The 23,353-nt window shown below is 39.5% G+C and overlaps 1 protein-coding gene across 1 annotated transcript in view; it reads left to right on the top strand.

Annotated features, from left to right (window-relative positions):
• The window catches only part of ERBB4 (erb-b2 receptor tyrosine kinase 4), a gene marked incomplete at its 5' end in the record, with an annotated part of 501,305 nt that overhangs the window by 336,444 nt on the left and 141,508 nt on the right, over positions 1-23,353 (top strand). The window contains one exon of the mRNA XM_039367010.1: positions 22,243-22,428. Coding sequence (XP_039222944.1) covers positions 22,243-22,428 — 186 coding nt within the window. The remainder of the gene's footprint in view (positions 1-22,242; positions 22,429-23,353) is intronic.

Below are 23,353 nucleotides of genomic sequence, written 5' to 3'. Positions count from 1 at the left end.
CATTCTTGCAAGGTAGGCAAAGATTCCTTCTTCCAGTATTGCCCTACTAACAACCTTGCGGCTGTAATTAAATTTAACATCAGTATAACCTTTTACCCTAAAATATAAATCAGTTGTAATAAAAAAAAGTCAATTCTTGAAAAGGATTGATGTCTATCTGAAAAAAAAGTAAAGTCTCTCTCCTCCTGGTTACGTTCACGCCAGTAGTCTTGCAGCTCCCAGTCCTCTTTCAAGTCAAAAAAAGCTTTGGGTAGTTTAGCCTGTTTAAAAAAATGGAAGATCCTTTTTTGTCTCTTTGTATATCTAACACACCATTCCAGTCTCCCATTAATATCACAGATCTATAATCCAACAAAGTTAATTTCTGATGCAACAATCTATAAAATTGTTCCTGTTATTGGTTTGGTGCATACAGTCCCACTATAAGTATTTTCTTACCATATAAACCAACTTCAATCATAACATATCTCCCTTGAGGATCAGATTCTACCAAGCAGGCTGATAAGTTTTGCTTAACATAAATGACTACACCCCCTTTTTTCCCCGGAGCAGAAGATACAAAATGAGATCCCAAACGAGAATTGACTAAATATTTTTAATCTTTAAGTAAAATATGTGTTTCCTGCAAACAAATAATATCATTATTATGTTGCTTTAAGTAGTGAAAGATTTTCTTTCTCTTTTGCGGGGAATTGAGGCCGTTAGCATTCCAAGTCAGGAGCTTTACCATCTCCCTTAACCAGAAGCCTGGAGAAGACTGCCTGAAGGTCTGCCATTGAAGAATGTGTTGCAGAACTCTTGGGTCTTGCTCCTCCCACTGGCAACGAAGCACTTTCTTGGAGAGATTCTTTAACTTCTTTCTTTTGTTGTTCCTTTTCCTTGCGTCTATGTGCTGCACGGGTCATTCTTTGCTCTTTGATCTCTGTTTGTCGCAACCATTCCATCTGTAACTTTCCAGCAACCATCACACCTAATCCTTCAGACTGCTGTTCCACCTCTTTAGCATCCAGAACTTTCTGCATCATGGATGACGATGAGCCTGCTCCCAGGACCGAAGTATAAAACTCCTTTGCTTTAGTAACTGTGTTAAGTCTATAACGCGTCCCCGCATGGCTCAAAACAATACCCATCGGAATCTCCCATCTGAATGGCATCATTCTTGTTTTAAGTTCATTAGCTAAAAAAGCAAAGTCTTTTCTATTTCTTAAAATTTTAGATGGGATCTCCTTTAAAATGATAACATCTTGAGCAGCAATCTGGAACCTCTTATTATAAAAAGCTTGTATGATTTCATTGCGCAGAGATCTCTTTGCAAAATAAATCACCACATCTCTTGGTAAGTTCTTCTGTTTTGCGACCCAGGAGTTAACTCTGTAAATTTTTTCCACTTCTCTACGTAATCCATCTTTCTCCCTATTCAAAACGACGGCAAGGTCATTAACCACAATCTCTATCAAATCTTGATTCATATCCTCTTTCAAACCCCTGATTCTTAGGGCATATTCCATTTCCCTGTACTGAGACATAGCAATATCATCTTGTGAGATTTCCATCTTTTTTTCCATACCTTCAAATTTATCTTCCAGGATATCAATTTTGTCTGTGACCTCTTCCACTCTAGAATCAAGCTTCTCAACCACAGAGGCCAATCCTGATAGAACCATAACTATATCTTGCCTCAAAATAGTGTTATTCTGCTCTAAAAGGATCTTCATTTCTCCTCTAATTTCAGATTTGTTCTGATCTAGAAGCTCCTTCATTTCCTCTCTGATTTGGGATACAGCATTTCCCATTATATCTTTCATGTCTTGTACAGATAATACTGGCAAAGGAGGAGAAGATGGTGGTGTAGCTTTAGGTTGTTGTACTGGTAAGATTGCAGGAGAAGAAGCCACCTTAGGAACTGGAGAAACTACTTGCCTCTTTGAAGCCATTTTTTAAAAGGATCTTGTTCCCTCTTTCTTCCTTCTTAAAAAAAGTACTAAAATCCTCAAAAATTAAAAAAGAACAAAGGAGAGTCCAAAAGAAACTTTAAAACCACAAAACCATTTTCAAAAAAAGGTTTAGAAAGTTTAAAAGAGAAAGAACTATATAGTCCATTACATTCCATTTAACTCGCTTCTTTCCGGAAAAGAAAAAAAAAAGCACTTTCAAATCACCATTTTACTTTCACTCTCCAGACCGACAAAGAACAAAAGAAAAAGAAATCAACATAGACTAAAAAGCAAATAAAACTCAATAAGTAAAATCCTTTATCCGGCTCTGTCCGCTTTAAAAATCACTCACCCGATCATTTTAGGCGCGGAGATGGTAGCGGCGTTTCACTTTGTTTCCGAAGAAACAAAAACAGCTGGGAGGTGGAGGCAACATGAACTACGAGGGAGCCTCTTTTCACCCCCCAAAAAGAAAAGTCCTGGGGGGTTTAAGAGGCTCTACCTCTATTCGTGTACTTCTCTACCCCCTCCCTTCGCCCGGGAGGAGGATTTCGAGCCGTGGGACAGCTGGTATCCGCTGTGCTCCGCGGTTCTGACGCCGTCCCAGGAGGACGGCTACAATGTAGCCGCCATCATCGACGCTGACCACCGGAAGCACCTCTAATCTTTTTCTTGACTTCAGTGTGCTTGATGTTGTCAGCTTGAAGGATACCCAAGTATTTGTAGTACTCTTCCTCATCCAGACTCTTAATGTTATTTTCGTGGGGCATCTTGATTCCTTCAGTTTTCACTATTTTTCCTTGTTTGATAGTAAGTGTGGCACATTTGTCCAAGCCAAACTCCATTACAATATCTTGGCTATATATACGGACAGTGTTGAGCAGCGATTCTATTTCAGATGATGTTTTTCCATACAGCTTCAGATCATCCATGTAAAGGAGGTGGGATAGTCTAGCAGATGTTTTTGATGTTTGATAGCCATGTCCTGAGTTATTCAGTATTGTTGACAGAGGAAACAGTGCAATAACAAATAGTAATGGTGATAATGAATCTCCTTGAAATATTCCTCTCTTGATATTAACCTCTCCCAGCTTCTCACCATTGATCTGCAACTGTGTCTTCCATTGTGCCATCGATCTTTGCACAAATTTTCTGATGTTTCTACTGACTCCTGTTATTTCTAGGCACTTTATTATCCAATCATGTGGCAGAGAGTCAAATGCCTTTTTGTAGTCAATCCATGCCACATTCAGGTTGGTCTTCCTTCTCTTGCAGTTTTCCAAGATCATTTTGTCTATTAGGAGTTGATCTTTTGTTCCTCTGCTATTGGGGCGGTTTCCTTTCTGCTCAGGTGGAAAGAGATTGTTTTCAACTAGATGCTGTTGTACTGCATCAGCTACCACACCAGTTAGTAATTTGAAAGTTGTTGGTAAGCAGGTAATTGGCCTGTAGTTACCTGGTGTTGCCCCTTTTGCTGGATTTTTCATTATTAGGTAGGTTTTCCCAGTTGTTAGCCACTTTTCAATTTCTCCTCCTTGTAGTATATTGTTGAACTGCTTGGCAATGAGTGGGTGTATAACAGTTAGATGTTTCAACCAAAACCCATGCAGTTCATCTTCACCTGGTGCTGACCAATTTTTGATTTTCTTTGCTCTTTTTTCTACCATTTTTGTTGTTATTACTAGTTCTTTCATTTCAACTTCTGTTTTATTTGCATCCACCTCTTTTAACCAAGCCGCATCCTTGTTGTATTTCTTTGGGTTATCCCATATCTGCTTCCAGAACTGCACTGTTTCTTCCTTGTCAGGTACTGACTGATTCCTTGCAGTTTCTCCATTGATGGATTGGTAGAAACGTTTCTGATTGGATTGAAATTGGAGGTTCTGCCTATAGTTTGCAATTCGAGCTTCATATCTACTGATTTTCCTGGCTATAGCTGTTATTTGTTGCTTTATTATTTCCAGTGCTTCCTTGATCTTCCTTGTTTCTAAGTGGTATTTCTTGATTAGGTATTCTTTGGTCTTCTTGTTCTTCAGCTTCTTTTCTTTCATCTGTTCTAGCTTGCTTGCATGTGATCTTAACTTGCTGATCTTATTTTCTAGTCTAACCTTCCATTTTTCTGGTGCACTGTTTGTTTGTTTTTCTTTTTTGTTGATTTTACATCCCAGGTATTCTGTTATAACTGCAGCTGTGCTGTACATTAGTTGGTTTGTTTCTTGCAGTGAATTGGTGCTTATACTTGCTATTGCAGTATTTGCATCTTTTAATGCTTGTGCTAGCTGTTTCTTTGGAACAAGCTTCAATGCAGGCAGCCTTATTCTGTTGTTTTTGTGCTGTTCTAGATGCTCAGTTATTCTTTGTTTCAATTCTTTTATTTCTTTAGTTAGAGGGTTTTGTTCTTTCTGAGGAAGAGGTGCCTGGTTTCCAAATGAGAACAGTTGTATATCTCTGCTGGATTCCTTCACTGCCAACTTCCCCTGGTTTGCCTCTACATTCTGAATTACTTCTTGTAAGGCTTTGATTTCTTTGCCCTGGGTAAACCTTTGCAGTTCGTCCAATTCTGTTTCTGTAAATACTTTATTTCGTGTTATAAATCGGCGTTGATCTGCTAGTCTCTGTTCTGTTATTTCTGATTCTGGATGTTGTTCTTTCCAGAACTGGTGCATTCGTTTTAGATATCCTCGTCTTGTTGGACTTGATCTGTAGTAACAGATCATTATTTCTTTGTTTTCCATCACTATGTATCTGCGACGGGTAAACACCTTTTCTTCCAGTAGTTCTGCAGCTGCTGGCCCTGGTTGCTCAGCCAACAGTCCTGAGTCCTGTAACCCATTTTTCACCAGATATCCAGGAACTCCAATATCTAGCGCGGACCTTGTTAACCCGGGCGACGTCCGAGCCGGTATGGCATTCTGAAATTTACGTCTCACCATATTTTTTATGGGAGAGACACTCTTTGTCTGACTCCTCTGATGAGACCTGTCCAGTATGGTTGAACCTCTGGCATAGCTCTCATCTTCCTCAGAGTACACAAGCCCCACAACCACGTCAAGGTAGTGCCTATATATTATTATTATTATTATTATTATTATTATTATATTATTGATCATCGCACAGTCAGCCAGATGTTCAGACTGGATTTGGCATTTTGTCTACCTATCGAGTCCTTACCCAGGACCTGGGATAGGCAGATGTGGATGTTTGATGGTATTACAGGTATCGTTGCAGGATGGAAGCAGTTCTTAGTAAGGCCGCCTTTTGCAATTGACTAATAGCGAATTTGTCAATGCCAATTGTGTTCAAGTGGTGCTCCAGTTGTTTTGGGATTGCACCCAAGGCGCCTATGACTATTGGTACTACCCTTGTTTGCTTTTGCCACAGTCTTTCTATTTCTATTTGTAGGTCTTTGTATTTTGTTATCTTCTCCAGTTCTTTCTCGTCTATTCTGCTGTCTCCAGGCACTGCCACGTCCACTATCCAGACTTTTTTGTCTTTCTTATCGACAATTGTTAAGTCTGGGGTGTTATGTTGCAGGTGCTTGTCTGTTTGAATTCTGAAGTCCCAGAGCAGTTTAATTTTATCATTTTCTATGACTTTCTCTATTTTATGATCCCACCAGTTTTTGCTTACAGGCAAATGATATTTTTTGCAGATCTTCCAATGCACCATTGTTGCTACTTTGTCATGCCGCTGCTTGTAGTCAGTTTGTGCAATCTTCTTGCAACAGCTTACCAGGTGGTCCACTGTTTCTTCAGCTTCTTTGCATATTATTATTATTATTATTATTATTATTATTATTATTATTATTATTATTAAACAGTCGCATGACTAACTTAACAACTGCACTGATTCACTTAACAAGAAAGCTTGTAAAATTGAGCAAAACTCACTTAACAACTGTTTTGCTTAGCAACAGAAATTTTGGGCTCAATTGTCATGGTAAGTCGAGGACTACTTTTACCACAGATTCCAGGAGATATTGCAGCAGACAGAAGGGGAAAGACTGAGAGGAATTGGAGGAGAGATAGATTAAATACAGAACTATGTAAGTACTATCCCAAAACTTACGTAACTAGGGATTCTAAGTTCCAACTTAATTCTGGAATCTGTGTTCAGAACTCTCTAAGAAAGAATAAAACAACTAATGTTGATAATGATGAAGGAAGATGAAATAAGCATGCATCATTTCAATTTTGCTGTTCTTCAGCTGCCAAATATTAGTGCATATTACAAGATCTCTCTGGTGGCTTTCATATTCTATGACAGGGGTATGCAACCCAAAACACTCAAAGAGCCACTTGGACCCGTTTCCCACCAAACACAAAACACCGGGAGCCGCAAAACCCTTTTGATATCTAAAATGAAGATAACACTGCATATATCCTTTTTTACCTTTATTATAGGTGTGTGTGTGTTTGTGTGTGTCTGTCTATCTATCTATCTATCTATCTATCTATCTATCTATCTATCTATCTATCTATCTAAAATTTGGATTGCTAGCAAAGAATTAAGGGAGAACTGGAATAGCTATTTCGAACTCTTTAGTTCTTTTCAACCAGACATACCCTTCTGAGATTCGAACCTGGGCTGTCTGCATGTTAGGCAGCTGTGTTAACCTCTAGGCCACAGGCTCTTTCTCGCTTTTGCCAGCTGTGTTAGGAAGGGAATATATACACATACATATATTTTACCTTGAATGTGCACCCTGTCAGCCCAAATATGGGAGAAAGAAATCTTCTTTCTTTTTCTTTTCTTTTGCCTGTATCAGCTCAATCTAAATTTGGAGAAGATAACAAAAGAAAAGAAAAAGAAAGAAGATTTCTTTCTCCCATATTTGGGCTGACAGGGTGCACATTCAAGGTAAAATCTCCTCCCCCTGTCTCTCTTCTGACAGCTAACAAAGTGAGAGAGAGCCTGTGGCTTAGAGGTTATAACAACTGCCTAACATGCAGATAGCCCAGGTTCGAATCTCAGAAGAGTAAGTCTGGATGAAGAGAGTTAAAGGAACTCGAAATAGTTATACCAGTTCTCTCTTTATTCTTTGTTAGCAACCTAAAAACATACATATATATACACATACATACATACATACATACACACACATACATACATACATACATACATACACACACACACAGGTAAAAAAGATATGTGCAGTGTTATCTTCATTTTAGATGTCAAAAGGGTCTCTCTCTCTGTCTCTCTCTCTCTCTCCCTCTCTATCTGCCCTTGGTCTGCCACTCCTCTTCCCCCACTCTCTTTCTTTCTCTCTCTATCTTTCCTCTCTCTCTCTCTCCCTCCCTCTCTCTCTTTCTCTCTCTCTCTTTCTCTCCCCCCCTCTCCTATCTGCTGCACACCTGGCAAGCTTCAAGCTGTTGTCCAACAAACTCAGGAGTAGGAAACCTCGTCTCTTTTATGACTTATGGACTTCAACTCCCAGAATTCCTGAGTCAGCCTAGCTGGGCTAGCTAGCTCTCTCCTGCCCTTCCTGCTTCCTGCTTCCTGCAGAGACACAGCAAAGGGAGGAGCTCCACCCAGTAACCTTTTCAGCTCCTCAGAGAACACTGTGAGTGCACTCTCTTTTACACACACACACACACAAACACAAACACACACACAGAGAGAGAGAGAGAGAGAGAGAGAGAGAGAAGCAGGGAAGCGCAATTGCCTCTCTCCTGGCTGGGAGCCACAGGGGAAGGCTCAAAGAGCCGCATGCGGCTCCGGAGCCACAGGTTGCCGACCTGTGTTCTAGGATAACATTCTAAGGTACAGATTCTAGAATATGCTTTCATATTCTAGATTGCTATCAAACTGGACAAGGAAAAAGATCTGTTGGAAAGATGCTGTACCCCTTACAATTCCAGTACAATATGTTTTTTTCCAATTTACTTGGATAAGCTGCTTTTGGTAAATATTTCATTTCAAAAAGAAATGTTTTAATAGAGGGGTTTAAATTTGGATGTAGAATATAAGCAGGTAACCTATAAATAACCTATATACGCACTTAGGAAATTAACTAAATCACGTGAGTATGAAGACCTAGAAGCAAAGGAGATCTAATGGAGAAAAAAATGCATTCAGAAAGGATCCTTGATAAATATCTGTAACACAAAATGTGAAACTGAATAAAGCATTTGCTATAGCTAGACAGTGTGAAAATGATCAAGAAGAAAGCTGCCTCAAGGCAATATCTCTTTAAATTCTTTCATTAATTGTGGAAGTATCAGCAAAATGTGATCAAAATGTTTTGGGGAGACAGTCACAGAAAAAATTTCTTATTATCACTGTGGATTATGGCACCATTTCAGAGAATATATAAATACTACTGCAAAAACAAATAATAATAATAACTGCAAAGAAATTTAAAAAATAGCCTGTGTTTGTTCTAAGAAAGCCAGAGATGCATCTTGTAACCAGGACCTAGGACAGATACATTGAATGAGTCTTTAAGGGTTGTTAGGACAATAGACAAGGAAAATGATTTAAAAAGGATTTGTTGTTTTTGTAAATTCTGAAGAAATAATTGCATGTCACAAAGAAATAGCTGGCACACCAATAAGCTGTTCAGTAACACAGCAATCAAGTTGGCTGTGTTCAGAGGCCTGGAGGCATTGGAAACACTTGGCAAAACAAATGTTATGTTGCGCAGGCCTGGAGTATGTTATCAGAAATCCATAGTCATTACTTGGATGAAAATTTATCTTTGCCCTTGATATTCTTATGAAAGAAAACTCTGTGAATGACATCACATGCTGCTACTTATGCTTAAAGTCAACTGGATTAATTGGAACTGTGCCACTTCTTATTTTTAAAGGACTTGGAAAATTGCTGAATATTCTTAGAGTTTTGGTGGATGAGGTCATTATACCTGATGCATGGTTCCACACACACACACCATGCTAAAAGGTGTGAATGTTGAACTAGAGAAAATGTGGGATTATAATATTTTACATTAAGTCATCCAACTTATAGAATACCAAAGAAAGATACTAATGAAATCTGTTTTTGTATTGATCAGAGGTGATAACAAGATATAGTGCAAGACTATCATCCTTTATCAACAACATTTTGATGCTTTGTAAGGTGCATGGAGTTTTGCTGATTTGTTGCGACCAAGGATTTTTGGCAAGTAAAATTGGGTTCAATACCTCACAATCTGACAACCTTTACAAATGCTGTATTTCTTACACTTTCTATAAATTTTCATTTAGATTATTAACTATCCCTGGGGCTTATCAAAAGGGGATGGACTTTCTCCTGCAGGATCTCCTGGCAATGTGAGGTATATGGAAGATAGTTATATACATAGCAACCATTAAGGAGTTCTAGACTAATACTACTTTGATCTTGAAGATATTATTATCTGTTTTATTAACCAATGGAATTAAGTCTGAAAGCTCCAATTTCTGAAAAACTGGATTTTCTTTATCCCCTTTTAGCCACCTTTAGCTGTCTCAATATATTTATTCTTAATTATGCAGAAATTTCAGAACTGCTGCACCTGGTGACTTGAAAATGAGCCACTTGGCACTGGCTTGCACAGTTGAATCTGCAATTCAACAATTGAAAGATGGATTAACTAAGGAACCTTTGTGTCTTATTTAAAATCCAAGTGCATCAAATTTGTGGTGATTGTTTCCAGTCCTATAGAACTAGATCTTGCTACAGATTCAGAAAGACAGATCAAATAAGCTTGTTACATATGTTATCAACTTTCTGGAATAGAGGAAATAATTTTGGGAAATTTGTGGCCTATAATGTCTTGCTTCAGATTTCAATGATATACTCTGAAATATAGTTGCTATGGAGATTACCATTTTTTACCTCAACCCTGAAGAGATAACAGCAAGCAAAATCCAACAAAACAGAAGCTTACCTGAAGAAGTTTAAAAAAAAAATAGAAGTATACAAAAAAAATAGTCCACATTCAATCCACAGTTCTGAGAGCAAGGTCAATGTTGTCATCTAGTTCAAAATTCAGAAGTTTAAAATTTCTTATATGGAGTGGATTCTCAAGAATGTCACGCAAGAACCAGAGATCAGATATTGTTTCCAGCAAAAGGAACATAGATCAGGGCTGTATCTTAAATCAACTTGCTGCTGATCACCTATTCTGAAATCTGCCTTAAGAATTCTCTACAATATTGTTTGAAAAAAGTCATAGCACTTTTTTTTGGATAGCCATTTTTATCATAAATCAAGCTTTGTTACCTTCTTATAATAAAATATAACACTAAAACTCAAAATAAAACAAGTGATACCAGGCCATTATAAAATTGGTAGTTAAAAAAATAATAGTGGCCCCTTTACTGGGATTTTGTCTCTACAAAAACAGAAGGATTTTGCTTTGTTTCAAAATGCTATGGAGAAAGAAAGCATTTTTTTCCCAGGGAAAAAAAGTAACAAAAAGATAATCCAGGCCTCAGTGTTATCTTACCCATTTGTTTTATCTTCTCAAGGAAAATGTTAGGATTACTGGGAGATATAATACCAATTTGCTTGTGATAAGAGTGATATTAGCAGTCAATACCACTTTGCAACTGGTTCATTAATCAGGTTGCAAAGGCATACTATGTGATGGGGGAATATTGACTGTGTTTCCCATGGAGAAAACAGAACAGCTGCCTTGTGCTTAAAACACGAGTTCTCACAAATAATTTCCTTTAAACTTAAATGAGAGCATCCTTTGCGTTTTTATACTGAGCTATTATAAGACTAAGAATTATTCAGACAAGTGTAACTTGCAAAATGTTCAGGAGTTATTCGAGATGAGATTCATGTTCATGTTTCTTTCATCTCTGAAAGAATAAGTATTTTGAGCTGAAACAGAATTGCTTATCTGAGATGCTTGAATGTATCTGTGAGAGTCGGACTAGAGGTCCTTTTTCAGGTCCAACAAAGTGGCTAGGAGGCAAAAGTTTGAAAACTCGCATCAGCTCTGGGAAAGGACTGGGACTGATCTTGACCTCAAAAGGAGTGATAGGAACTCTTCCCTTCTTCCCCTTCTATCGCTACATTTCACTGTCCCCAAAACCTTTCTCCCCTTCCTTGAACTAAGACAAGTCCTTTCCTGAATCATGGAGCACTGAAAATAAAGTGGAGAAGTTGGTTGTGTAGGTTCCCTGTTTGAGGTTTTGTATATTCTATAAAACAATAGGATGCAGAATAATGAATTTATGTTTGAGGAAGGCAAAATCCAGTAAGAGAAACAACGGAGCCAATTACACAGAAAGTGGTGAGTGCTCACGAAGTTCAAGCAGAGCTAGGCATTCATCACTGAGCAGGAGTCTCCTTCCAATTCTAGAATTCCGTCTATTTATTAACTGGGTAAATGTATATCCCCCCTCCCTGCTTGACTCTGCATGGCTAATGATGAAAAAAGAAAACAAGAATAAAGACAATCATTTTTTTAAAAAGTATAACATAAGCATCAAGAATAGCCATAACAGCACACATTCAAATTAATTCTGAAGTGAGACAGCCCAATTGTCAGAGTCCCCTACTAGATGCAAAGCCAGGTGTTTCATGCCTTGGGAAAGGCCAGCAGGGGTAGTGCAAGTCAGATCTCAAGTGTGTATGTGTGAGTGGTGTGGGGTATAATCCAGAGGGCAAACACTAGGGCAGATGCAGCATATGGAGGAAGGAGCATCTATCATTAGAAAAGGCTTTTCCCCAATCAGTTCTTGTCTGACCCTGAGCCAACCTTCAAAAACCAAGGCAACTGATTCTGTCAGTTCTAGCTTGACAATATGTTTGAGAGTTTGTGTTAGAGTTTTCAGTAAAGGGCACTTTTGAATCCAACAATAACCTACATATAACAAAATACATTTCAAAGTTTAGTTTGCATCAGGCTACATCAGCTATAACAATCAGGTCTAGAGGGATACGTTCTTCAGGGTTTCTCAGACTTAATATGCAAGCAAAAATATGTTGGAGACACATCAATTTGTAACTGCTTCTTCCCAAAGGCACCTCAGATATGCACTATAAACTTGTTTCTTCACTGAAGCAATTACAGGTACCATAAAATATTTTTTTAAAAAATCTGCCCATTAGAATATCTTTGTCCTGTTGCACAACCTATAGTTCAAATTTGGTACATACATACATATTATTATTATTATTATTATTATTATTATTATTATTATTATTGCTAGTTTAAGCTATAAAACTAGTTCAGATATACACATTGTCATGGTTCTGACAAATGAATCTCTTCAAAAGAACTTTGAGGCATTGTTTTCCTTAAACAATCTTTTATTCGAGAAACAAAGTATCAGCACTACATAGTTGAAGCCAAAAACTGAATTCTCCTCCCCTGGCACAAAGTATCAAAGCACAATTCCCTCCTTCAATTAACAGTCATAAATCACATTCCCCAATTAACTTGAAGCACGGGCTTTCTCCCCAGCTCTCCAGCCCACCAAATCTCTATCAACTCTGGACCTAATAACCTTGGGTTCCCATTACTGAGTTGTTATTGTCATGACTAGATGGACTCTCATCCACATTACCCCTCCCAGCATCAACAAACTCTAAAAGCGATAGAGAAAAAATGGCTACATTTCCATCTGTTGTCAAAGCAAGAACATCTGATGTTAGTAGCATTGACATCTGCCCCCCCTTACAAAAAGGACAAATCCTGTAATGTAAACAAAAGCACAGGTTAGGGGTTGGTTTGTTAGGGTGTTTCTTATAGAACCTGTTAATATCAGCTTTTACATCACTAGATTTCACTCAGGTGACCTCAGACAACGGATATCCCTTCCATTTCACTAAGTACTGCAATTTCCCTTTAAAAATTCTTGAATCAAGAATACGTTTTACTTCATAGTGAGTCTGTCCTGCCACTACAGGGGGTCCGCATGCCTTCTTAGGGGGAGGTCTTAAGGTGGAATCCTGTAAAGGTTTCAACAGGCTACAATGGAAAACAGGGTGAACTTTTCCTAAGAGCCTAGGAAGTTTTAATTCCATTGTGACCGGGTTAATGATCTTTACAACAGGGAAGGGTCCTAAGTACTTCAGTCCTAACTTTTTACTTGGTAACTTAAGCTGTAAATATTTAGTTGACAGATAAACCTGAGCCGAGGTGGCGCAGCAGTTAGAGTGCAGTACTGCAGGCCACTTTAGCTGACTGTGTTCAGCAGGTCAGCGGTTCAAATCTCACCGGCTCAAGGTTGACTCAGCCTTCCATCCTTCCGGGGTAGGTAAAATGAGGACCCAGATTGTTGGGGGCAATGTAAATATATATATACATTGCTTACTGGTGTACACCGCTTAGAGAGTGCTTGCACTTAAAGCGGTATATAAGTCTCATAAATTAAATAAATAAATAAATAAATAAATAAATAAACCTTTTCCCCAACTTGGAATGTTCTTTGAGGAGCCCTTTTTTATCTGTCTGGTTTTTGTATGTCTCGGAAGCCTTTTTCAAAGCAGTTTTCATGGTTTTCCAGATTTCCTCCCACCCTCCCACCCATTGACCAAGAGTCTGGGAAGCGGAGGGTGCTTGGGGATATTCAGGTACTGGGCTGAACTCTTTTCCTGTGGCCACTTTAAAAGGCATGAAGCTGGTGCTGCTGTGAACAGAGTTATTGTAAGCCGCCTCTGTGAAAGGGAGGTCAGTCCAGTTCATTTGTTGATAATCCACATAGCATCAGAGATACTGCTCCACCATTGAATTCGCAGATTCAGCTGCCCCATTGATAGATGGGTGAAAGGCCGATGATAGTCCTTGAGATGAGCCAATTAGTTTAAGAAAACTCCTCCAAAACTTAGCTGTGAACTGCACCCCCATCAGAGATTATTCATTTAGGTGCACCATGCAGTCTGTAGATGTGTTTCAGGAACATCTTGGTTAGTCATTGGATGGATGAGAGCCCTTTGCAGGCAATGAAGAGAGCCTGCTTTGAGAACAGATCTATCACAGTCCAGATGACGTATTTCCCCTACTTTCAGGTAGATCAACTATAAAATCCATAGCAATTTCTTCCCATGTTTGGCAAGGGTCCGCCACCAGTTGCAATAACCCAGGGGGTTTCCCTGGAATTCTTTTCATGGTGGCATATATAGCACAACTCTGAACATAGCTTTCCACATCCCGTTTTAATCCCAGCCACCAGAATTGCTGGCGGATGAGGTGTAGTGTTTTTAAAAATATCCAAACTGTCCAGCCTGTTTTACATCATGGCCATGTCATTGCACATTAAGGCGGAGGGTCTCTGGCAAATATAGCTTTCTCCCCTTGTAAGCCAAACCATCCCTGCATATTAGGGAGGTTTGATTGTCCTTGAACCATTGGTCGATAAAGAGCTCTTGTTTTATTTTCTTTACCCCAGGATCATTAGGGTTAGGTGCTCTTGAAGGTGGGACTCTACGCAGCATAAGTTGAGAAGCAGCTTGTGGATTGGAGATAATTGCCTCATTAACCTCTTCAAGCTGGTTTTTGTACTGGGGCATCTGGATAGAGCATCAGCTAAGAATTTTTTTCCTCCTGGTATGTACTTTAGGGTGAAATTAAAATGTTTAAAGTACAGCGCCCATCGTGCTTGTTTCAGGGGCAATTTGTGGGGAGTTTTTAGTGCTTCTAGTTTTTTGTGATCAGTCCATACCTCGAAAGGCACCTTGCTCCCTTCTAGATAGTGTCACCAGTTTAATAGAGCCCAATGGATTCCTTTTCCCACACAGCCCACCTCCTCTCACACTCAGTGAATTTTTTTGAAGTATAGGTGCAGGGTTGTGGGGTCCCACTCTGGTTCTTTTGCAGTAGCACAGCTCCAATGGCCATGTCGCTGGCATCGGCTTGAATCACAAACCTCAGGGTTTTGAGAGCAGCTTTGCTCGTATACCCACTTTCAGGGCCAGTGACAAGCTGATAATGTACCGGGAGCATCCGGAGTCAACTAGGACTTTTAAATCTACCTATGTCCCCGTATTAGGGGTTATGAGTTTGGCAGGTAGTGAAAAAGGTGGGACGTGTCGACTCACCACCGGGTCCTTCTCTCCTTCATCATCACTGACGTAGGAGGGTAGAGCAGCGGCAGGTCCTTCTTGGGTCTCAGCACTCTCCTGTGTGGGGGACATGACTTGGGCAATGGGTTCCTGTGTAATCCAGTTGGATTTCTCTTTTGTTGGCTGTTGGGCTGGTTTCTTCCTCGCTGGTGGTCTCGGTCTATTCTGCTGCTGGGGGTAAGGGACTGGGCAATTTGCTGCTCAGTGTCCCTGCTGTCCACATCTGAAACAGTTGATCAGTGGCTCAGCTAGTGGTCTGGGATTCTCAGTAACCACAATGGTTGGAGGCTTTCGGGGAGGTGGTGGCTGTGGTTTCGGTTGATTTGGCCTCGACTCGGCTTCCTTTGGGGGTGGCTTCTGATAGCGGGTGAGCTGAACATTTAGTCTTACTGCTGCCTTGTACCACTCTTGCTGCTGATTAGGGACTGCTTGATAGATACAAGCCTGGGAGAGGTGGTTGTCTAGTCCCTCCTTGAAATGATGGACTAGGGATTGCTCAGGCCACCTCTCTATTCTGCCGGCTATCTTGCAAAACTGTCGTACATATTCCAGGGCAGGCCTGCTGGCTTGTTTGATTTTGTGGACTTGCTCCTCCACTTTGAGGGCAACGGATGGGTCCTTGAACCTTGCTCTCAGTCCTAGGAGGAAGAGGTGGGGGTCCTCTAACTCGGGTGCTTGCTCATTATACAGATTGTTCAGCCACTCATTCAGCTTCTCCTTCCAAGCTGGATGCAATCATGTTGACCATAGCAGCTGGGTTCAGTTAGAAATAGGCACAGTGGTTCAAATGAGAGTGCACCTGATTGATGAAAAAGATCAATTTCTCTGGGTCCCCATTGAAGGTGGCACTAAGAAGTAGCACCATCAGTGGTTGCTGGCCTCTCCACTGTGGATATTGCATCCCCAACTGTTGCTGCCCCCCCATGGTGGCTGCTGCATCCTCAGTTGCTGCAAGCCTCCCAGAGGTTGTAGCACACCCGGGGGCTGTTGCCACCCCCATGGCTGTTGTTCCATTGCTGGAGGCTGTGGCATCCCCAATTGCTGTATGACCCCCACCGGTCTCAGCAGCTGCTAATGGCACCCTCAGTGCTGCGGGCCTCCCAGCAGTTGCTGCATAGTGGGGCTGGCCTGTGGGTGGTTGTGCTGCCCCCAATTGCTGCAGGCCCTCCTGTGGCCCCAGAGGCTGTTGTTGCTGGATCCCCATTGGCTGTGGGCCCCTCAGTGTTTGCTGTATGTTCGGAGGTGGCGGCCAGACCCACTGCTGCTGTAGTGCTCCCAGCAGTTACTGACCCCCCCCCCCCTGGTGGCTGCATCATCTCCAGTTGTTGCAAGGCTGCCATCTGATGCTGCACATTCGGGGGCTGTGGCCATCCACAGTTCAGCTGCTGCACCACCAGTGACTGCTGGCTTCCCACCTGGGAAGGCTGCAGCATTCCCCATTGTTGTATGGGCCCCGGGCTGGATGGCCAGTAAGCATGTTGATCTGGGGTTTGGCTATCCTGGCTAGGCTCTTATCCCATTGGCAGCGATCTGGGCTTTTGGAGGGGCAACAACTGGAGCTGTCTCTCCCCATGGGGCTGGAAGCCAGGGTCCGTGACTTCGAGGATGGGTAGGCTGCCTGATCTGCACAGGGGGGACTGGGGGTTCCCCTTGGTAGGAGTTGATGGCTGCCTCACCGATCATCATGATCACTCATGTATAGGGAGCAGGAAGGTTGTTCTCCACTCTTCATCTCTAGCTCCTCAAATCTTTCCACCAACTTCTCCACTAACTGAGTACGGGCTGTGGACAGGTACTTCCACTTACCCAAGTCCTCAGCAGTAGACGATTTCATGGTTCTCCACTGTCTGGGGAACGCCACGTGTGGGAACCCCCTCTTTGCAGCTCAACCTCGTCCACCTTTGAATCACTTGGTGGTGGCAAGGCTGTCTTGAGATATCTGGAATCTCTACTGAGTAGGATCCATTCCGATGACCAGATCAGCAGTTCTCTGGAGAACTGCAGGCTTGGATTTGACCCCAGCTGGGAGGTCTGAAAAAGTTCCTTCTCCACTGGCTTGCTGGCTGTCGCTCCCCCCTCTGGGGTGCTGGTTTCAGGCACTCTTTCTTTCTCCATGTTGATATCTTCCCCGAATCTTTGTCAGCTTATCCCTCAATTCTAGGGACAGCGACTGGGGCTTGGGACCCCAAGATAGTTAAGGAAAAATTGGAGTTTGTGGCTTAATGTCATGGTTCCGACAGGTGAAACTCTTCAAAAGAACTTTGAGGCATTGTTTACCTTAAAGGATCTTTTATTCAAGTAGCATAATATCGGGACTACATAATCAAAGCCAAAAACTGAATTCCCCTCCCCTAGGCACATAGTATCAAAGCACAATTCCCTCCTCCAATGAATATTTATAAATCACATTCCCCAATTAGCCTGAAGCATGGGCTTCCTCTTCAGCTCTCCAGACCACCAATTCTTTATCAGCTCTGGGCTCAATAACCTTGATTCTCATGCTAAGTTTAGTGTTGTTATGTTATCCCCCCTCCCAGCATCATCTAACTCTAAAAGTGAAAGGGAAAAAGATGGCTACATTTCCATCTGTTGTCAATGCAGAACATCCGATGTTAGCAGAGTTGACACCACAACTGCTTGCTGCCAAGTTAATTATGTGGATGTATCTGGGAATTTATTAATATTCTAATAGAAACAGAGGAATTGAACAATAATCTTTTGGAGGTCTGAATGGAAGTTTCATTAAAAGAATTGCCATCATCACATTGAACGTACCACAGTGTAGTAGCATTTATAAAAATATTCTCCATAAGCAAAATATTTTGTAAGGGGACAAATGCTAACTACATTTTCTCATTCCCACCAGCCTGCCTTTTCTTTAGGCTCTGTTTTGTCTATTTTATTGCTTCATTTGCTTCCTTGTGTTTGCCATCTCCATTCGTTTCTCCCTTTGGGCTTCTATTCCTTTGTTTGCTTCATGCTTCTCATTGTCTGGCTAGGATTCCCAGCAGATCTATTTGGCCTATACCATTCTTCAACTTTCTTCAAGATTGGCAAAGGTATTGGCAGGTGTGTTGCTAAATGAGAGTTCAAGATCATATGTAGCAATGCAAGATCTTCTTTATATGTTTTGTTGAGAAATAGAGATAGCAGTTCTCATATTCTTTTGCATGCAAGTTTAGCTGATATTTTCTTCTCCAATAAAAGCAAACTGCTATTGAAAATTTAATATATTCTCTTACCTTCATTTTCATAGGAACATGAAAAAATAGTTCTTTTAGATTTTGGGATAACATCTGCTGCTGTTGATTTTTGGACTATTCCTGATGCTCCTTGATATTCTTTCCAGTTGTATGTCTATTGTCAAAGCGATTTGCATGAGGATGAGCAGAACTGAACTCTAAATTGTGGTTGTGTGGTAGCATATTAAATCAGCATGGTGTTGACAGTTATTTAAAAAAACACATCAACGTTAACAATAGTTAAAAGGATACACACAAATGCGTATGCACATACACAGATTCATTGTAAGACAATCCCAGACAAAGCAATCCCAAAATTAGCCCTCCAGGAGCAGCTGTTATTCCATCTTTGGCTAAAAGTTAGAGAATGGTAGGGTTCATTGCTTGCAGATGGAAGGCTGCAGGACTCTTCTGCCTCTCTATGTTCTGATTGGTCTACAGGTAGGGGACTGGCAATTTAAAACAGAAATACTCATTCAATTATTAAGGTGCAGTGGGATGGAAAGAGATGCTCATAAAGAGATGCTAATATTTCTTCTAGACCTCATAAAGGATTGACAAAAGAATGGAATATTAATTTTAACAAAAAACAAATGGTTTTAATGGATCTGTTCTTTCTGCTTCTACTTCTCATCACCCCACTTATTCTTTGCCATTAGTTACGCTTGGATCTTAATCTACCCTCCAAAACCATGAAAAAAGCTTTACACAATCTCAAAAAGATTTCCAAAAAATAAAAGGTTAAGACATCTGTTATATCTCCCTCCTTATAATTAGTGTCTTGTTCATTTACTTTTTTATATAAAGCAACTATTATGCAAATATCCAGCAATTTTGTTTCAAATCCTCTTTGTACTTGGATGAGCAATTTTGTGTAATTCTAATTCAACTGCCTCTGCCACCTCACCCCGTAATTTTTTTTCTGTTCCCTTCCACCCTTCCATCTTGTATTTATGAAGGTGGTGAAGATGATTATAATTTTGCAGGAGTGGTTATTATGAAATATGTTTATGCTTAGTGAATCAAGATTTGAGGTGTTCGTGTGAAATAAAGTCACATCCCAGTTCCTCTCTTATAGAGGAATCCTCACTTTCTACCCCTTTATAGTACAAATATTAGATACAGTCATTTATAGATCTATGTGAATTAGTTCTGATCCTATTTTAATCACTCATTCTATTTGGTTAATCAAGTTGATTTTATTTAATTATAATTATTTTTCTTTGTTCTTCTTTCATGTCTTTATTTTCATTGACTAACTTGACTTAGTAGTTATTGCTATCCTCTCTGGATAATTGGTTTCATTGTCACACTGTTCTAACTCTTATGAATTTTTTTTCTAATATTCAATTGGAATCTGTTTTCTTGTATCTTAAATCTTAAATCCAAATCATGTCCTATGCACTGAAATGAGGAACAAGTCTCATCTTTTTATCTGACATGATATGAGGTGTTTAAATATTTTCATCAATCTTTCTTCATATGTTTAGTTTCTAATCCCCAACCATCTTTGCTGATTCTTTGTGGAACTTTGCTGAATTCTTTTTTAAAATTATAAAGCCCACAGTAGGGTAAGGTTCTGGAAATAGGGTTCAACAGGTAAAATGAAAAGGAATGATTACTTCCTGTAAATTGAAATTTATACTTTGGCAGCCTAGAATTTTGTGTAGCAATAGCAGGACTTATACTGGATTGATAATCAACTTCTATTCCAGTATTTTTTCTTCTTTTTCAAGCCAGGCATTCCCCATTCTATACCTATGCATTGATTTTTGTTTCCTAACTGAACGTTGTATCACATACACTTTGATGAGCTTTCCTTCCAACACTTTATCCCAAACATCAATGAATAGGGTGGCCCAGGACTGATCCTTGTTGCATTCACTTGATCTCTATTTTTTAAGATCTCTTTCAGTACAATTTTCAACCCAGCTCTGTATTTATTTAATCACGATGCCATCTAGCACACACTAGCTAGGCAGTATATCTTGGAATACCTTGTTATATGCTTTGCTGAAATCAAGATATATTAAATACAGATAGTCCTCAAATTATGACAGGTCACTTACCGACCGTTCAGAGTCACCACAGACATCCCCAGGACTACTTGCAATTCAGATTTAAAGTTTTGCACCATCATCCCTGCAGTCACATGATCTCATTTTGGATACTTGGCAACCATGTATGGTCATTTGTAGCACCCCATGGTCACATGACTGCAATTTATAACATTTTTGCCAGAAACCAGTATTTACTTCCGGTTTCTGGCAAAAAAAAAAAAGACCCATTGTGGACAATGAATTTGCTTAATGACCACCATGGTTCACCGAACAAATGCCACAAAATCTTGCACAGCACATGACGTCCTGCTTAATGACTGACATGACTTACAACTGTAATTCCAGGCCCAATTATGATTGTAGGACAACTGTAAAAAGGTAGTTTAAAAGTCTCAAAGTAGGAAGTCCTGCTCTTCTATTTTCTCTTCAGACTTTTCTCTTAACCATGAGTTTTATTAGAAAAGACTGAACTAAAGTAAGAGTTGGATAGCTCTGATTTTTATTTACCATTTTGCCATCTTCATTAGCAGCTGGTATATCTGTTTTCCTCTTTTATTTTGAACATACCTAAAGATGCCTTTTTTATTCTTCTTTACTGATCTCAACTCATTACAAATATTTATTTTTGTGACTTCATCTGTGGGGTCTTTATTGTGTGCCCATTTCTTGTAGGTGTTCTTTTAAAATCTTCTCTAAGCTTTTTATGCAGTCAGATTAATTTTGTTTTGATCCACAGAATTGTATGAATCCTTCAAATCTCCAAACTGTTAATTTACCCAACCTGTTAATCAATGAATCCAATATAGATCCTAGTGCCAGTTTGTGACATTTCCATGTTGCAAATGAAGAATATCATGCTATATCTGTGCTTTGGAGGTGAAGGAACAATAATAGATGAGAATTTGTTTTATAAATTCAGTAAACTTGAATTAGGATATCATGGGAATGCAATTAATATTGTACATAGTTCTTGCTCCTTCAATCAGGAAGAAAAATCCCCATAGAGTTCTTTAAAAGAAGATTGTGTAACTAATCAAAATACCAAACATCTAAGTTGTACTTCTAAATTGGGTTTTCCCAAGGAGTTTATATGTTTTGCTTTCTTGACAAATACATTTTTTTTTGCAATCAGATAAAAACATGAACAATATTGAAACTTGATTCTTCTGGAGAGATGACTTCTTTGTGGCCATCCTTGCCCTCTCAGATAACCCCATCCCCAACTCATTTAGGAAAGTCCTAAAAATGTAGCTCTTTTAGCAAGCCCTGGGCCAGGGTGATCCTGTACTGATACTGGGATTTTATTTCTTACTGATGTTTCTTCCCCAAAGTAGTACTATATTGTTGTTTATTATTTGTTTTATTGTTTTAACATGCTATACACTTCTTGAAGTTGGTTGGAGGATTGAGACAACTTATACACCCAACAAGCAAACAAGAAATAGTTTTGCTGAAATCTGCTTTCTCTGAGGAAATTCCATTAAAAGAGTGTCTATTCAGCAAGGTTTTCTACAAGAACATATGAAGATTTTCTTTTTAAAAATTCTAAGAAAATTGATGGAAGGAACAATATGCAACAGTGGTAGTTTGGGATTTAAACTAATCCACATATCTTTAAATAATACAAAAAGAATAAACTATTAAAAATCACATTACAAAAACATTAGCAATATAACTCAAAGAAAGAAATAAAATTAATCATCCATGAAATGATTAAGAGAATAAAAGGTACCAGTACTAAAATAAGGGCAGCCAAGTATCTCTGGGAACAATATTCTATAATCAGGTTAGCATCAGCAGAATAGACCCTATTATCAGATAGTAATCTGAGCATCGTTATAAGATGAAGATCTTAAAAGAATGTGCTGGCTCACAGGGGAGAAAATGGACTTTCCTGAATTTCTTATTTAACAATTCTGTACTTAACTGGAAGCAGAGAATATCCTTTGTATTAGAACACTGAGCTGTAATTTCAATTTTTACTTTTTCTTTTAGGAAGCACTTATAATGGCAAGTATGGACCATCCACATCTGGTTCGGTTACTAGGGGTCTGTTTGAGCCCCACCATCCAGCTAGTTACTCAGCTGATGCCCCACGGTTGCTTATTAGACTACGTGCATGAACATAAAGATAATATTGGTTCCCAGGTTTTGCTGAACTGGTGTGTTCAGATAGCCAAGGTAAGCCATTGTTTTGTAGTATTATTCTAATTTATGAATTGCATGGTTCTAATTGTAAAAGACAAAGGAAATTTCAATTTTTTTTAGTAAGTTGTAATATTTCTTTTCCTTTTGTTGAGTATTATATCCTTCATTTTTAGTTTGATGTGGTTATTTTTCTAAAGAAAAATTAGTATGTGCCAAATTATAACTTTTTGAAATTGTCTAATAAAGCGGTCCCAGTTTTTCAGCTTGGCAGCTCTATGGGTAGGGACAGGGGAACTGGGCTGCGTGAGAGGCTGACTGGCGTGCTCACACACATGCCCAGCTCAACTTGCAAGAGTGGTGTGCTGGCACACATGCATGTGTAACTCAACCTGTACAAGTTGAGTTGTGCCTACGTGTGTGCACGTGCCAGCCCACCGCTTGTACAAATTGAGCTGCTCACACATGCCTGCATGCTGGCCACCGCTTGTAGGGCCCAGATCCGAATAGGCCAAGGCTCGGTAGTGGGCCATGGCCCAGGGGTTGGGGAACCCTGGTCTAATAGAATATAATTTTTAAAAAGAAGATATTCAAGATTGCTGGATTATAGAGAATTTTTTGTATAGAAGAAATAGTTGCATTTTGACAAATTTGCTTGAAACTAGTTGAACAGTTTGACAAAGGAATCCAGAGGAATTATTATTATTTTCTATAATAATATTAAGTGACATATTGTAGTAGTGAATGATCATCTTTATCTGTTCATATTTTAATTACAATTTAACTAATTTATACTAATACATGAATTGAAATGGTATTATATTGTAATAGCTGTACTTTTCAATGTTGTAGTTCAGAGCATATATAGGAAAGAAATGTGCACAGGAATGTTTTTCTTAGTGAAAATATTTGGGAACAATTGTTCATATATTATTAGGCTATTCAGTTACTGTATTTGTTA

Source organism: Crotalus tigris, unplaced genomic scaffold (assembly GCF_016545835.1).
Source record: "Crotalus tigris isolate CLP2741 ecotype Arizona unplaced genomic scaffold, ASM1654583v1 scf7180000020523.1239640, whole genome shotgun sequence".
Classification (NCBI taxonomy): domain Eukaryota; kingdom Metazoa; phylum Chordata; class Lepidosauria; order Squamata; family Viperidae; genus Crotalus; species Crotalus tigris.
Note: the sequence above shows the minus strand (reverse complement) of the source record. Positions and strands in the feature narration are given on the sequence as shown.